Here is a 17,726-nt window from a genome sequence, read left to right on the forward strand (position 1 = left end):
GAGATTGCTAGCTAAGACAACATATCATTTTGTACATCCCACCACATTTGATACTCTCGTCCTATCTGTCATTGTCGCCTAAAACACCATTACAATTAGTAATTTGGTTCACTGACTCTGAGTCATCTTTGAGTTTGCAGTCTTTCACTCAGTCTCGTCTTCGTTACAAAAATTTTTATAGGTGCAGTTTTTGCCCCTTAGAGATACACAATGGGGGTAATTTATCAACACTGGGCAAATTTGGCCATTCGTAGTAACCCATGGCAACCAATCAGATTGTTGCATTCATTGTTTTACTTGCAGCTGATTTTAAAAAGCTAATCACTGATTGGTTGCTATGGGTAACTGCCCATGGGCAAATTTGTCTAGTGTTGATAAGTGAGCACCAATGTCACTAGAGAAATATACAATCAACAATATACAAATTATTTTGCTTCAGGATTATTGCAAGATTATCAGTGCCCTCTCTGGTCAATTTCAAATGCTGTGGCCAGTCTGCACATTGTACACCACCTATTGATGTTTGCTGCTCCTCTGTATCAATCATCATTTTAATATAATCTGAACATGTTGTATGTTGGTCTAATAAAAGAAAGAAAGAGTTGAACAGCGCTGCTCCAACCCATAAACCTTTATTTGCCCGACTGTATCAGGATATAAGGCCTATCACCAATAGACTGCATCTCCCTACTTCCCCAAACCCTAAATAATTCCTCCAGTTAGACCTAGTAGGCAAACCTATACAATATTTAATTGTAATTGTGTCTACTTGTAGTTTCAATGGACTTGTCCATACTTACTATAGATTAGATTTTCCAAAACTATGGTTTACTCATGGAGTGGGAGGTCCTAGTCTTGCAGTCAGTTAAAGTGAAGGCACATTCATTTGCTCCCTGATGTATTCTTAGAAATATGTCTAAAATATTGGTAGAACAATGTTGGATCAGAAAGGGGGGCTTGAACTTAAAAAGTCCAAACACTATTCCTTGGTTTGTAAGCCAAGGTGCTCATGACCTCCCATGACAGTAAGCCTGTTTTTCTCTTGTTGTTCACTATGCGGCACATTTACTTAGTTCGAGTGAAGGAATATAATAAAAAAAACTTTGAATTTGAATGATTTTTTTTGGCTACTTCGACCATCGAATTGGCTGATTCGACTATGACTTCGAATCGAACAATTCAAACTAAAAATCGTTCAACTATTCGACCATTCGATAGTCAAAGTACTGTCTCTTTAAAACTTTGACCCCCCTACTTCGGCAAGTAAAACCTACCGAGGTGCAATGTTAGCCTATGGGGAAGGTCCCCATAGGCTTTCTAAGCTTTTTTTGGTCGTAGAAAAATCGTTCGATCGATTCTAAGTATTTAATTGTTCGATCTGAGGATTTTTTGTTCGATCGAACTAATTGCGGTAAATCCTTTGATTTTGATATTCGAAGTCGAAGGATTTACCTTTGGCAGTCGAATATCGAGGGTTAATTAACCCTCGATATTCGACCCTATCTGCCCCTATGTGTATGTACGCAAGAAGACTTTATCCATAAGTCTAAAGAATCTGTTTGTCCCTTTATAGGCTAAAAGTAAACTAGTTTGATGCCATCTCTGGTTATTTATGCTTCCATATTTGTTTGCTTTTATGTCCTATTGCCATTTTAACGTTCATGTAGAAAACCCTTCGGAAATATACTTGATATCACTTAAAGCTGTTTTATTATCTTTCATTTGCAATGGCAGTAAAACACCTTAAGAAGCAGCCGCTAGAGAGATATATGAAATGTATCAGAGCAGTGGGTCAGATAAACATATTCACCTATTCAAATATATGCACATTCCATTTGCATAATGCGGTAGGCTGATCTGTGAGTTTGAATTCCAGCAATTTCAGAAGCACCTCAATATGACAGCGAATAACTATGGGACTGGAATCATAGATCCATTACGCACATCAGCTGAGGATGAGCTTATTGCAAAGAATAGATCATATAGTCCGTGACATGTTCTCTTATTCCAGTACCACGATATTCATGTCGAAGCAGTTTACACCGATTAAAAAGCGGTTGGCAGAAAATAATGAAGACATTTCTTTAGAAAAATAGGTTTAAATTAATAAAGACTTTCAAGCCTCCGTGTAAATGTCCATCAAATCGAGTTGTAACATAATGATGCTAACCTATTAATATAAAACTGACCTGGGGCTTTCCTACTAATTGCCCTTATTTATTATTCATACCCTAGAAATTTCGGTAGGGATTTCCAGAATACTGGCGGGGTTGACTAGGGTGTGGGTGTTTCTGAGTATAATTCAGACAATAGACATCTGGGTCCTAGATATCCCCCTTCCAGTTCCAATTTTTTTTTTCCATGACTCCTGATTTAGACATAGGGGCAGATTCCCTAAAAAACGCTGGCGTCTTTTCCTTTTTTCAGAGTGATAGCCTGCAAAGGTCTGTAAACATTTTTTTGAGTAACCGGGTTCCCCCCTCCATTTTCTAACATATGGAACATAAACTATACACTGGGCTCATGTGTATGGCATAATAACAACTCTTTTTTATGTATTAAGGTTCCCTTTGCTGCAAAATGTAATTTTATCATTTCCCACTGTATGCAAATTAGACAACTCTTCGCTTTGAAAATTCGCAAGCGTTCGGTACCTTGGACACAACTTCTCACTTTGGTGAATCAGCGTTGTCCTAGCGAATTTACACCTGGCAAAGTGTTGTGATGGCTGCGTAGCCGTCGCTGGCGAATTTTTGCCGGTTAGGGAATTTGCCCCATTATGTATTGGGTGCAGTCTAAAATGAACCACATTTCTATATTGGACCTGTTGGGAGGAATTTTATTCTACAGCTCTGCAGAATAATTAGTAAGTATTAATGTACCTACAAAGTCTTATGCTCCTTTAATGTGTCACATAACCTTCCATTCGTATAAACTTTTATGAAGTATTTAATTTCTTGGTGTCTGCATCAGCTGAAGCAGATCTCATGTCTAAAACAAATATGGCTTGAACATTTCCAGATCCAAAGTAATCTTACCTTATCTATGGCAAAACTGAGAAAAGGCAATACAATTTTCAAGGTAGCACTTAAGCAATAAAATAAACTCACTATTATATTTCAGGTAACTGAAAAAAGAAGCTGCATTGTACTCTTCTGTATAAGAATGAAATGGTCAAGTTCATCGGCTCCTGTCTAGTAGAGCTTATTTCCTAATCACAAACTCCTGTATGAGGGCCTTTATTGGGATCATGCTGTACACTCTTTATACACCAGAGTCAATAGATAGAATGTGAAGGGCACCGTAACCCAAATACATTATTTGTACATGCACCAAACTACACAGGGAAAAGTGAACCAACTGCAGATGTTTCTAAATGCAAGCGCAAAGATGGAATATTTGTCTGGTGATGGTTCAGATCGGTCCACACAGATTGCTTTTTGTAAGTGATTATATCAGTCTTAGAAGGCAGTCTAAGGTTTCACCTGTCAAGTGAATTGGTTTGTTCAACTCGAAATTCGGAAAAAACGACAATTGAAATTTATTTAAAAAAATCTTTTTTTTTAATTAAAAAAAAAAATTGATTTTTAAATGATTGTAGGAGGTCCCCCATAGGCTAAAACACCAATTCAGCAGGTTTTAGATGGTAAATAGTTGAATTTGAATTCTTAAAGGGACAATACATGATAAATTTAGAATTACGATTTTTTTTTTTTAACTCGAATTGAATTTGGACTACACTAAAATAAACTTGAAAATTCAAATTTGAGGTTATTGCACCTTTGATAAATCTGCCCCTTAAAGTCAGAAATGTAATCTCAAGTGCTGGTGCAGCTGCAGAAGTTAAGAAGAGGTGAAGCTGCATTTCACTTTTATTTCAATGCTGTCTGCCCTAAACAAATGGAACAATGGAAGGCAGCCATGCACTTTTAGGTATACAGTACATCTGTTTGGCTCACCTTTATTCTCAGTTAACAGTGTTAATTTCTGCAAATGAAAGTTACAAACCTAAATTCTGATGGCTTGATGAAAATGATGATCGTTAGTGATGAGCAAATTTGTCCCATTTCACTTAGCCGAAAAATTCGCAAATTAACGGCAAAAAATTAGCAAAACCCGAATTTTGACATCCGCATCAGTTCTGCCAGCGTTAATGGCAGCGTTAAAGTCAATTGGTGTCCCAAAAATATTGACACGTGACGGATTTGACGGAAGCGACTTTTCCTACGCGCGTCCAAAAATTTTGACTCCGGCAAATTTTCGTTGACACATTTTCGCGGCAGTTTAGCAAATTTATTTGCCGGTGGCGAAATGTGGAAATTAGCCGCGAATTCACGCCTGGTGAATTTATTTGCCCATCACTAATGATTGTGATGATCTTTGTGTAAAACAAAATTGCTGCCTTAAAGGATGAAAGCATACCCACAATGCCAGGCTCCCAGCATTTGTCACAAAAGGGGCCAACTGGAAGTCACAGAACTGTAACTATCTGTGTATCTTTTTAAGAAATGCAGAGTGGTAAGTAGTGTGCCACTTCAGGTCATCTTCTGTATGATCACCAGTTATTGTCATTGATTTGTACAGGTCTACCTCCTAAAGAGCAGTAGTTGTCAGACTTGGTTTAAACACCCCTAGGGACCCCCTCAGTTCATAAATTAAGGTGGCCATACATGTTCCAATTATGATCTTTGTTTCGTACGATAATATCTGTGTGTGTGTGTGGCCATCTTAAAGTAACACATATGAGATAACAGTGGTGTATGAATACATAGGGCAGCAAATAATTGTTTATCCTAAATCTCACCATAACTGTGTTCCAGTTCACCTTTTTGTTCACTCTTTTCTTAGCCCTTTCAATGCCAGGAGCCAGCGTCAGATTGGAACGCTGGCCCAGTCCGACCCTGCCTGGAGTCTTTACAATAAGAAATTTCCTATACATTCTGTTTTGACTTATTTTAAATCAGAACTCAAAAGAATTTATATGATGTTGCGAAGCCTCTTATTTCATATCTTTGTGCAGACAAGTCATAGAATTTGGAGGCAGCATGAAGGATCTCGGGGTGCACATTTTGGACTAAATGATATCCACAATAATTTGTCCCCCATATTTGCTTCTTGAAAAAAAGGAGAACAAACAAACACAAACTCATATGGTGAGGTCACATAACAAGCAGATGTTAGATTGCACTATTAATCTATTGGGTGAAATTAGCTTGATTCAAGAGTGAAATCCTTCAGGCTCACAAAGGAACCAATGACAGGGTGGACCTTATCCAGCAAGCCTAATCAATATTTAAATTACCCTTGAAATGATGACCTATTTGATCCCATACACAAGCAGTTCACTTGCCAATATGGCCAAAAAAAAGCAAAATATGCTTCTGCATCTTCATATTGTAAACTGAGACTTTTATTTGAAATAATAGTTTCCCAGAACATGTAATGTGATATCTAACACTAGCAAAGCTTCATTCAATGGAGATTCACACCTTGTGTATTACTCCCTTCCCTTTAGACTGTATGCCTATGCATAGGGCTTCCTCACCTCTTTGTACCTGTATTGATTGTGATGTTTGTTACTCCATATATTCTATGTATGTAATTCATGTGATGTAGTTGTATAATCACAGTTACTTTACAGTGCTACGCAATATGTTGGCGCTATATAAATACATGTTAATAATAATAATAATAATAATTTAAACTGCACTTATCTTTCTTTTCTAATGTGTTTCATACTACTAAGTATGCCTCTTTAAATAGGACATAAATACATGGAAAACGGGCTCATTGGTGATGCCAGATCATGCCTTAAAAGTGGATATTGGTAAAATAGAGATTCTATTCTTGTTAGTGATCATGCAGATGTCACATTCCTTTGCAGCAGTGTTAAACCACTGGCTAATCGTATAAAAAAAATATGTTATATACACTAGAGGGGTTATTTACTAAACTCGATTTTTTCTGGTCAAGGTTTTTTTTCTGAAAAACTCGAAATTTTAAAGGGAAAAGAAAAACATGTATTTTTCAAGATTTATTATACCCCTAATCTGCAAATGGGCAGAATCCGAAAACCTGCCATTTCAAACCTGTCAATGGGAGATATTACAATTTGAAGATATTGTGATCTGCCCTGGGTTTCGTTCCATAATCCGAAAACTTTGCTGTTTTCTGGCAATAACCTGAAAAAATTGAGCGATTCAGGTTTTCACTCGAGTTTTTTTCCAGCCTAAGTTATTTTATTGATAAATACGTTAAAATTGTGGATGGGAGTTTGGTTGAGCTTGGTTTAATAAAACTATTAGATACATTTGAGTTTTAGTGAATAGCCCCCTAGGTTTTTCGTGAGTTTAAAGACTGTTCTTGCAACAGTACTCTCAATATTGCTCTTCAAGCTAATGAAAAATGTATCTGGCAGAGAAGTTCATTAGTCTCCTATAATTAATGGACATGATAGAAGGAATTTATATCCACAGGCAGTGGAAGTGAGGCAGAAAAAAATGGTGTTAGTTCATTTTACATGCGTTCTGCATTCACGTCTGTCCCCTTGAATACAAAGCTGTATGGTCCAAAGAGAATCATTTTTTTCATGCTTTACCCTGCGCTTGAATGTGCAAACCCACAACACACATAAGCAAAAAGCCATTGATGTCAGTACACACAGCCTGGTACCTACATGGATAATTAGCAACTGATTCTTCCCAGAGTTCTCCTGTTATCAGTTTGATAATAAAAAGGTATAGTACAGGTGTCAGTATCACATTTATTCCATCTGCTGTAACATGAATTATATACAGTAAATATTGCCAGCAATAGTTAAGTATATTGAATATAACGGCACATGCATTAGACACCAGATGTATCTAAATCAGAACAAAACCACTTGCCTTCATAAAAGGGAAAAATCAGCCTTAAATGCTCAGTTATTTCATATCGCTAGATTTGAGCTCCACAAACAAGAGGATAACATTCAGCCAGAGAAATTTTCCATATGTCTGATGACGTGCCAGATGTCAGATATAGCAAATACATGTGTATTTCTGTCTGTACATTTTGATTGTTGTTATCGTTTTCCCCAAAATTGTGTACAGCCCTGGTGGATATTGTTGGCCATTTATAAATAACCTATAATAAACAGACAGGAAATTGTCTATTAACTTGAATTAAATTGCCGTTGTACTAAGCTTTAATGCACAAACCAGGAATCTGCGTGTCTAGCACACTTCAATCGCACTGTGCTCACTGAGCTTATTTTAACAACAGTGGAAAAGCAATTTCAGGCTCAGTTGGAAATGGGTCTGTAGCAGCAGTGCCAGATGAGATAAGAGGCCCAGTAAGTAACTGGACTGTATTCTGTGAATGCCCAATTTACATGAGTTTCCTGGACGCTACCCTACAGGAACCTGGATGGCAAACAGACATTTTTTTCCCCCAAAATTTAGCTTTGACCTTCAGGAAAAACTGAAGGTTATATGATGTAGAGGGACAAAAGGAAGAAATGTAATATCAAGATGTTCTGTTGTTTTTTTTGCTAGAGAGATCCATGCTGTCCTTCAATCTGTCTTTTTCCTCTGCAGTAACAACATTTCTTTCTCAGTCTGCTCAGCTATAGTTTAAACCAGACATGGAAAACGATGCCCTTCCAACTGCGGATAAATGTAGCCATCCTTCTGGATGACAGGATTGATAGCTCCCAAGTACTAGAGGGCTCCACTTCTTACAATAATCCCACAATGGATTCCGGTGTACAGTATCTATGTTCAGATATTTGCCTGGTTCAGTGAACGCTAAGAAATCCAAAAACCTCTAAGAATTCAAGTTTTTCAGACGATTACTTACGAAAAAAAAATCCGATAACTTTTAAAAGTCTGAATGGCTATAAAAAAGTTCATTGGGATCAGCACAGCTACCATTGACTTCTACTGGACTTCAACTAGTTTTTCATGGTTTTTACAATTAATAAATCTTGATTTTTTTAGAGTTTTACAGAAATTTAAAAAAATGAATTTTTAGAGAAAAATATGGCCCCTGTAAGACTTTATTCAAGTCTGTGTTGAATATAACTGCCCAACTCTTACCTTATCATTGTCTCTTCTTCCCTGCATCACTTCTACTACTTCGTTTAAGCCAGCTCCATCTGTTTTACTACTGACTTTAGCGCTTATCTCAATATATTGCCACCTTAAGTATCTCTGGTCTCATATTGACATACTTCCATGCTGACATACTCCCAAACAATACAAAATAAGAATAATGATATGTTAGACAGTGATCAGTTATATTACAAGTTTTAGAAAAAGGCTTATAATTGAAAGTAGACCGATTGAACAGTTACCTAGAATAGGTTTTTCAATATACCAATACCAAGATGGCTATTTCTTACACCATTTTTTAAAAATGCAAGCTTCCAGGCAGTTTCATTCTGTGGCTACTAAAGCAAATAAAGTTCTGTCTTGCATAAAAAAGGGCATTAACTCAAGGGATGAAAACATAATTATGCCTCTTTATAGGTCACTGGTAAGGCCTCACCTGGAGTATGCAGTGCAGTTTTAGGCCGGTCCTTAAAAAGGATATGAATGAGCTGGAGAGAGTGCAATTAGACTGGTTAAGGGGATGGAAAATTTATGATGGTATGAAACTAGGATGGTAGACTGTCACAGTTGGGGTTGTTATCTTTGGAGAAAACATGCTTGTGAGGGACATGATTACTCTTTATAAGTACATTAGAGGGCATTAAAGACCACTAGCGGAAAATCTATTTTTCCACACAATGGATCACCGGACCAGAGGCCACCCCTTCACACTAGAGGAAAAGAACTTTCATTTGAAGCAGTTTAGGTGGTTCTCTATAGTGAGGACAGTGAGGTTGTGGAATGCACTGCTGGGTGATGTTGTGAGGGGTGGCTCTGTTAACACCTTTAAGAGGGGCTTGGATGATTTCTCGGACAAACATAATATCCAAGATTTTAGTGATATTAAAATCTACAATTAATACAGATATTGGTATATATAGTGGGTGTGTTTCAGTTTCAGTGGGTGTGTAGGTATGTATGCTGGGATTCATTTGGAGGGGTTGAACTTGATGGACTTTGGTCTTTTTTCAACCCAACTTAACTATGTTACTATATCCCTTATGCATCTTTAAAAAATAGATATTTAAATTGCACAAATTTGTATGCATTGATGTTGCAGGCTAGGTCCAACAGGGCTGAACTTCCGCTCAACACCAAATAAATAGGATCCATATTCTATAAAAGTTTTCATCATATTGTTATTATATTTTAGCAGGTGAGTATCTGACCAGTCCCTGTGTCCTACCAGGTCCTATATCTATGAGCTCTTTGGTATGCTTAGGTAATTCTCAACTTGGGTCAGATTCAATTCAGTGAGAAAAAGTTATCTCATGGTTTATAGCATGATTAGTCATGGACGAGATTCAATTCGAGGAGAATTCTCCAAATTTAGTTCCATTTTTTTCCTCAATAGAGTTTTCGCATGATAAACAGTTAAATATAGATACGTTTTTAAAAAAAACTCTAAAAGTCCGAATTGATTAAAAATGGTCCAATAAGATCAGCGCTTCTCCCATTGGCTTCTATAGGACCTTGACAATTTTACCTGGTGAAGTTTTGTGATAAAGTTTTCCTTGGTTTTACGCTTAATAAATCTCAAATTCGTGAAAAAAATAAAAATGTGAGTAAATAGTAAAAAGTGTTAGTAAATTTGCCCCTTAATAACTCTCAAATTTTTAGATTTAGAGAAATTTTTTTTAAGAAAAAAATATGATTTGTAAATGTAAAAAAAAAAGGAAATACGAATGTTAGTAAATAGGCCCCATATTGTGATATTGATATAATAATTCTGTTGTTTATATTCATCATGTGGACAAGCATTCTCTGGTTTGCACATTGTAATTTCTATGGTCTTTTATTTATTTTATAATATTTATTGCACTGATCAGTTTCTGTTGGAATATTTTGTGATATTTCCTGTAGCACCTCATTTTGTGTGGGTACATGGACCATGTTTGCCTTGAGAAAGGCCCGAAAGGGGAACTAAATATCACCTCGATTGTACATACACCTTTAATACACAGATGAAAAGCAAAGTCCTGGGGGCAAATTCACTAAGATTCGTAGTTGCGCCAGGCGTAACTTTGCCGCACTTCGCCAGGCGTAGTTTCGCCAGCGCTTCGCAAATTCACTAAAATCCGAAGTTGCGCTCAGGGGTAGCGTAAGGTTGCGAAGTTGCGCTAGCGTTGATTCGCTAAGTAAAGCGAAGTTACGCTAGAGAAGGCTAATTTGCATACGGCGACAAATTCAAATTTCAATGGAGGAATACGTATCAGCATTACAAATGGCTAGAAAACCTTGAAATCATCAAATAAAAATTTTATTTTGCCCTACACATGTGCCCACTGTCTAGGTAAGTTGCCATGAGTCTGGAAATGTAGGGGGGAAGGAGGGGAGCCCCAAAATTTTTTTCGATCTTTTTCAGCCTATCACCCATAATGTAGAAAACACGCCAGCGTTTTTTGGGACTTAGAAAATTTTTTGACTTTTTTTTAAACAATCCCTATCTACTCTATTGCGCTTTGCCAGGTCTGAGGTGGCGAAGGAAGTCTAGCGTAAAAGGTAGCGTTCAGTACACTGCGCAAGTTAGTGAATTTGCGTAGTTACGTCGCTAGCAAAAATTCGCCAGGCGTAAGGGTGCGAAGTAACACTAGCGAAACTACGCCAGCGTTCATTAGTGAATTTGCGCAGTAACGAAAATGACAAACGCTAGCGAAGTAACGCTAGCGTTCGGCGCTTCGGCGCTTAGTGAATTTGCCCCCTGGTGTTGCTCATCATGTATATATATTGATATATAGATATATACTTGATGAACATTTGTCTTTTTTAATGCAAATACACAATGTAACTAAACAAACACACTCTCTTCATTTCAGGTATTTTAATACTATCTACTTGGGAATTCGAAGTAGACGAAGTGGAGAGAATGACAGGTGGCGGTTCTATTGGAAGATGGTATATGAATATGCAGATGTCAGCATGCTGCACTTGCTGGCCACATTCCTGGAAAGCGCTCCTCAACTGGTCCTTCAGCTGTGCATCGTGGTGCAGACTCGCAGCTTACAGGCTCTTCAAGGTAAGAATCGTGGGTACTTAGAACACTTCTATGAATGTGTTTTTTACTCTTACATTAAAAGAGCAAAGAGGTGGAAGCAGATGGAAGAAGGAGAGGATGATGATGATGATGTTAATTTAGAAGGCACAATCCTTAGTTACAATCAAGATATTATACATTATATTCAATACAGAATTATCAGATAATATTTTGATTGAATTAAAGGTAGTGTATGAATATACAGAATATATTATTGTAGAAGCTTTGTATATTTTGCCTGCGGTCTCTCTAATTATGAATACATTTGAGGATTTAACATGATTCTACCAATCAAATATTTTCCAGTCAATGAGACCTCCAGGTGACTGCTCATATTCATATAATTTCAGCTTCCTATCATCATCATCATCACAAAATATTACTGGTGTAGGAATCCCTGTACAGGTATTGGACTTATTATCCAGAATGCTCTGGACCTGGGGTTTTCCAGATAATGGATCTTTCACTAATATTCATATCTTAAGTCCACTGGAAAATAATTTAAACATTAAATAAACCCAATATGCTGGTTTTGCTTCCAACACGGATTAATTATATCTTAGTTGAGATCAAGTACAAGGTACTGTTTTATTATTACAGAGAAAATGAAGGTCATTTTCTAAAATTTTGATTATTTGGAAAAATTCTATGGGAGACGGCCTTTCTGTAAACGGTAACGTATTTGCAGATAACGATCCCATACCTGTACTACTACAGTATGAGAATATCATCTCCAATAGAGTCCATTTTAAGCAATGTTTTTAAATTATTTCAAAACAGCAGCTTTTACCTGATGGTAACTAAGCTGCATAAATTCATATTGGTGGCAAAACAATCCTGTTGGATTTATTTAAATGTTTTTTTAACAGAGGTAGAGGCCTGTTGAAGGTTGAATTTTAGTGGTGTTGGACTAAACTCCCTTTCTCTAAAACCACGAATGTCAGGACATTCATTTAAAGATCAGAATAAAAAAAAGTTCAAATGGAAAATAACACTGAACGATGCACTAAAAAATACGAATATCTCTAAAATCTCGAAAAATCCAAAAGCCACTAAAAAGCCAAATTTGATTTAAAATGGTTCAATTCGATCTGTGCAGCTCCCATTCAATTCTATAAGACCTTGGCAAAGTTTTATATTAGAGGTTTTTGTGGTTTTAACATCTTGAATATTTAGAGATTTTTTAAAAAAAATAGGAAAACCACAGAGATTTGTGGGAAAAGCGAAATTTGATTTTTAGTTAATGAGCCCATTAAGGTATGGAGATCTAAATCATGAAAATATCCCTTATCTGGAAAAGCCTAGATCCCAAGCATTCCTAGTAGTACATCCTATACCTGCAATTTACATATACTGTAGAAGTATGCATGTATATCTATATATATATATCTATATATATATATATATATATATATATATATATATATATATATATATATATATATATATATATATATATATATATATTTATCTATCAGTGCATTAGTCCTGCAAAGCAAAAGGAAGAGAAAATACACAGAAAGAGGTTAGGAAGGGTATCTGCATGGTGGGTTTCTTTATTATCAGAGGAGTGCTGTCATGCTGCAAATATAAAACAAAACTTCTGATAATTAATTTGTTGATGTGTTTAATTACCCTTTTTTTTGTTAGGGCTATTCCACACGGGGAGATAGCGACGCGTTTGCGGTCGCGGCGACAAAGCGCCGCGACCGGCGCAGGCGACAGTTTTGTATGGGCGCCTATGTAAAAACGCCTGTGCTAACCACACGAGGCGATGCGCTTTTCAACAGTCGCCTGAAAATGCCTCGCCAGGCTTTTTCAGGCGACTGTTGAAAAGCGCATCGCCTCGTGTGGTTAGCACAGGCGTTTTTACATAGGCGCCCATACAAAACTGTCGCCTGCGCCGGTCGCGGCGACTGTCGCGGCGCTTTGTCGCCGCGACCGCAAACGCAAACGCGCCGCTATCTCCCCGTGTGGACTAGCCCTTAGTGTCAACAAGGTGCACACGGCAGTGCATGGCTGTTTTATTTACCGTGCCTCACTGTGTGTTCTTGCATCAATTCTATCGAAATCCTAAGCCTAATTCGCCAGTTGCTAACTTACAGGCGCTCGTTTGAAAAATGTTTGAATGGTTATAGTCAGCGAGTGCAAATCAGTCAGCTCGGATTATTACAAAATAAATTACAGTGGTTAGTAGCAAAATAAATGTCACTTGTGTATTGCAAGAATATTACAAGTGATATTACAAGGAGTTTAATTATTATCTTTATAAACAAATTAAATGCCAACGTGATTTTGAATAGGTGCTTTAGGCTCGGTTATTAATTCTGTATTTATTATAATATGCAGAAAATGAATAGGAAAGGGATACTGCATCGGATGTAATGCAAAGAAAACAATTCCGCACCACTACGCACCTTTATCTCTATTTATTCAGTGTGTGATGCTTTCCTGTACAGGTATGGGATCCGTTATCTGGAAATCTGTTATCCAGAAAGTTTAGATTTTACAGAAAGATAGTCTCCCATAGACTCCATTTATATACAAATAATCTAAATTTTTAAAAATGATTTTAATGATTAATGATTAGATTTAATGATTTTAATGATTTTTCTCTGTAATAATTAAACAATACATTGTGGGGGTTATTTATCAAGGTCCGAAAGTATTTCTAACATAAAAATCCGATCAACTCCGACTGCCCGAATGGACCTTATTTATCATTAAAAAAGTAAGAAAAAATTGGGTCGGGCAAAAATCCGATAACTTCGGTGCTTTGCCCAAAAAGTACGAAATACTATGAATCTTTCTGGTCCAAAATTCCCAAAATTATGTGATATCAGTGCGGACAGCAGTGTAGACACAGGACCTCAAGAGCTTTGAGATGCTGGATTTTCAGAGTCTGACTTTTAAGACCACCAGGCTTTAATAAATTCCGAAAAACGTGTAGTTTTTTTTTTTAGTCCAAAAACGACAAATGATTTGAATTTCGGATATTCGGAGCATAATAAATAACCCCCTGTATGTACTTGATGCAAACTAAGATATCATTAATCCTTATTGGAAGCAAAATAATCCCATTGGGTTTGTTCAATGTTTATATGATTTTCTAGTAGACTTAAGGTATGAAGAACCAAATTAAAAAAAAATCCGTTATCTGGAAAACCCCAGGTCCTGAGCGTTTTGCATAACAGGTACTATACCTGTATTGTGCATCTGACACTATCATTCAGGCTATCATTTAGGCTTATGGTTTGTAAATTTTTCCATAAAAAAAGTATCTTCAGGGAGATGAAAAGAATGGATGTTTCATATTCCTGTGCGGGAAGGCTCTATTCTTCATAAGTTTTTGGTTGCACAGTAGATGTAAAAGCGACAGTAGTTGCAATAAAGGGCTGAATGCCTTTTAGCAAAATAAATCAATTGATAGCAGTATTAATATATACTGTAAAATGTTTATGAATGGGCTAAACTGAGTGATGTATTGGAAACAATGGATTTTTTTTGTTCTGGAGCACAGTTTTAAATTATGTTTTGTACTGTTGTAGTTACTCTGGAAGGTATGTTACTGTGTGCATACCAGCCAGGACCTCAACATAACATCAATATATAAAATTGTATAAATGTATCCATGTAATCAAAGACAAGCTTTTACCATTTTTCAAGGTTGGTTGGGTTAATTTGCACCTTGAAACTGTACCAAACACAAGATCTAGGAGCTGATTTCAGTGGCTCCATGGACCACCCCCATACCCCCATCCCTCTTCTGCTCAAATCTAACAAACATGAAAATGATTCCAGTTGTCTCCTGCCAAATTAATATTGCCCTTGCAAAAACGAATCCAACATTTGCAAGATTCTCAAATGAACATTCTCAATGAAAATCTTTTTATATTTTTTATTAACTTCTATTGTTTTCTTGTAAATATGTTCTTTACTGTTGTCCACTATAATTTAATAGTACAGACACGTTGCATTGCATTAATGTGCCATTAACTCTTAAAGAATTTCCTCGATGTGAACCCTACCCTGTTATGTTTTTAAGTAGCCGAGGATGAATAGAGAATAACAGTGCTTTATTAGCAGGCTCATGCAGCTATTACACAACAGTAACTTTCACTTTTAAGCTGTCAGGAAGTATGCACAGTATAAGTCTGGGCACAGTGACATCTACAGGCCATTTGTATAAACACTACATACCCCAGTGTTAGCTTTTCCTTCTAATGAGAGAGACAGATTAGATGTGGGTGATATAGGCTAAACAGTGTTTGCACTTATTGTGATGAACTCTAAACTAAGCTAAACTCTTGCCTTCCTACAACCACCATTGCTTACTAGGGCTGTACTCCAACATCCTTTTTTGTAGGGGACTACTATTTACAGTCTATTAACTTAGCTTTTCAAGAACAGTTCATATATTCAGTTTTTTGTTGTATGATGTTTAGCAAACTCTTTTTAACAGTTAGAGTCAAATGCATCAAGGGTCGAATATCGAGGGTTAATTAACCCTCGATATTCGACTGGGGAATGAAAATCCTTCGACTTAGAATATCGAAGTCGAAGGATTTTGCGCAAATAGTTCGATCGAATGATCAAAGGAATAATCGTTAGATCGAACGATTAAATCCTTCGAATCGAATGATTCGAAGGATTTTAATCCAACGATCAAAGGATTATCCTTCGACCAAAAAAAGATAGCCAAGCCTATGGGGACCTTCCCCATAGGCTAACATTGACTTCGGTAGCTTTTAGGTGGCGAACTAGGGGGGTCTAAGTTTTTTCTTAAAGAGACAGCACTTCGACTATCGAAAGGTCAAATAGTCAAACGATTTTTAGTTCGAATCCTTTGATTCGAAGTCGTAGTCGAAGGTCGAAGTAGCCCATTCGATGGTCGAAGTAGCCAAAAAAACACTTCGAAATTCAAAGTATTTTTTCTTCTATTCCTTCACTCGAACTTAATGAATGGGCCCCTTAGTGTTCAATAAAAGATGGCAGCTAATGGGTGTTTTGATGATATGACACCAGAAGGCTTAGGTTAAATACACATAAATGTTATAAACTGGGTAAGACCTCCTCCATACAATATTGTATTAATAAGTAAACTACTCTACATAGTATTAATTAAAGGGTGAAGGATTAGGTTAATCACTCTATCACACAATGCGAGAGTAAATCTTTCCTGATGACTAGTTGTATTTTAGAAGAATTCCATAGTTAACAGTGACTTGATTTAGTTATTGACTAGATATTAGAAGTAAAGCAGAGATCACATCAAGGTACCAGGCCTGGGAAAGGAGGGGGTGATAGTGGAGTCATTAACTATCTTAATGGGCCCGATTCAATTCAGTAAGAAAAGGGTTTATTATGTGAAAACTGCAATTCAATTTAGAAAAACATATCTGGGAATACACTGGAAATGAATTTGAAGAAAAGTCTTTTCTCCTTGAATTGTATCTCGTCCATGAGTTTTCACGTGATAAACCATGAGATAGGCATTGTAGAAGAGGAAAGAGGACCATTTCTACCTTAGACAAGTTTTACTTAATTATAGGGATACTGTCATGGGAAATTTTTTTGCCTGAAATTAATCAGTTAATAGTGCTGCTCCAGCAGAATTCTGCACTGAAATCCATTTCTCAAAAGAGCAAACAGATTTTTTTATGTTCAATTTTGAAATCTGACATGGGGCTAGACATATTGTCAATTTCCCAGCTGCCCCAAGTCATGTGACTTGTTCTCTGATAAACTTCAATCACTCTTTACTGCTGTAATGAAAGTTGGAGTGATATCACCCCGCCCCCTTTTCCCCCCAGCAGCCAAACTAAAGAAAAATGGGAAAGTAACCAGATAACAGCTCCCTAACAAAAGATAACAGCTGCCTGGTAGATCTAAGAACAACACTCAATAGTAAAAACCCATGTCTCACTGAGACACATTCAGTTACATTGAGATGGAAAAACAGCAGTCTGCCAGAAAGCATTTCTCTCCTAAAGTGCAGGCACAAGTCACATGAAATTGGGAAATTGACAAAATGTCTAGCCCCATGTCAGATTTCAAAATTGAATATAAAAAAATCTGTTTGCTCTTTTGAGAAATGGATTTCAGTGCAGAATTCTGCTGGAGCAGCACTATTAACTGATTCATTTTGAATTTTTTTTTTCCCATGACAGTATCCCTTTAAGTTTAAATGACTGACAAGCATGAAGATACCTTTAGATACCTAACAGATGTATCTATCTTCTCCTGATCTCAACTCACATATCTTAATTCAGGTGAATTGAGATATGTGAATTGAGATCAGAAGATAGATGAATTTTGCTAAAGGTGGGATTAAAAGAACTGAATAACATAATAATAATAGGTTGTAGGAAATAGACTTGAGAAACTCAAACAGAAAGAGGTAATGGAGAAGATGATATTTCATTGAAGGAGACACTAAAAGATTTGAAAGGTAAGAGAAAAACCATGACAGGACAGTGTCAAGAAACCAAGATAATGGAGAGACTGGAGGAGAAGAGGGAGAGCAGTGTTGTTAAAAGCAGGCAAGAGACAAAGGAATA

At 36.7% G+C, this 17,726-nt stretch overlaps 1 protein-coding gene across 1 annotated transcript in view; it reads left to right on the top strand.

Moving 5' to 3' along the window:
• xkr4.L (XK related 4 L homeolog) overlaps window positions 1–17,726 on the top strand; it is a 143,960-nt gene that overhangs the window by 85,235 nt on the left and 40,999 nt on the right. Inside the window, exon 2 of the mRNA XM_018267999.2 lies at window positions 10,949–11,148. Coding sequence (XP_018123488.1) covers window positions 10,949–11,148 — 200 coding nt within the window. The remainder of the gene's footprint in view (window positions 1–10,948; window positions 11,149–17,726) is intronic.

This window comes from Xenopus laevis, chromosome 6L (genome assembly GCF_017654675.1).
Source record: "Xenopus laevis strain J_2021 chromosome 6L, Xenopus_laevis_v10.1, whole genome shotgun sequence".
NCBI classification, from domain to species: Eukaryota; Metazoa; Chordata; class Amphibia; order Anura; family Pipidae; genus Xenopus; species Xenopus laevis.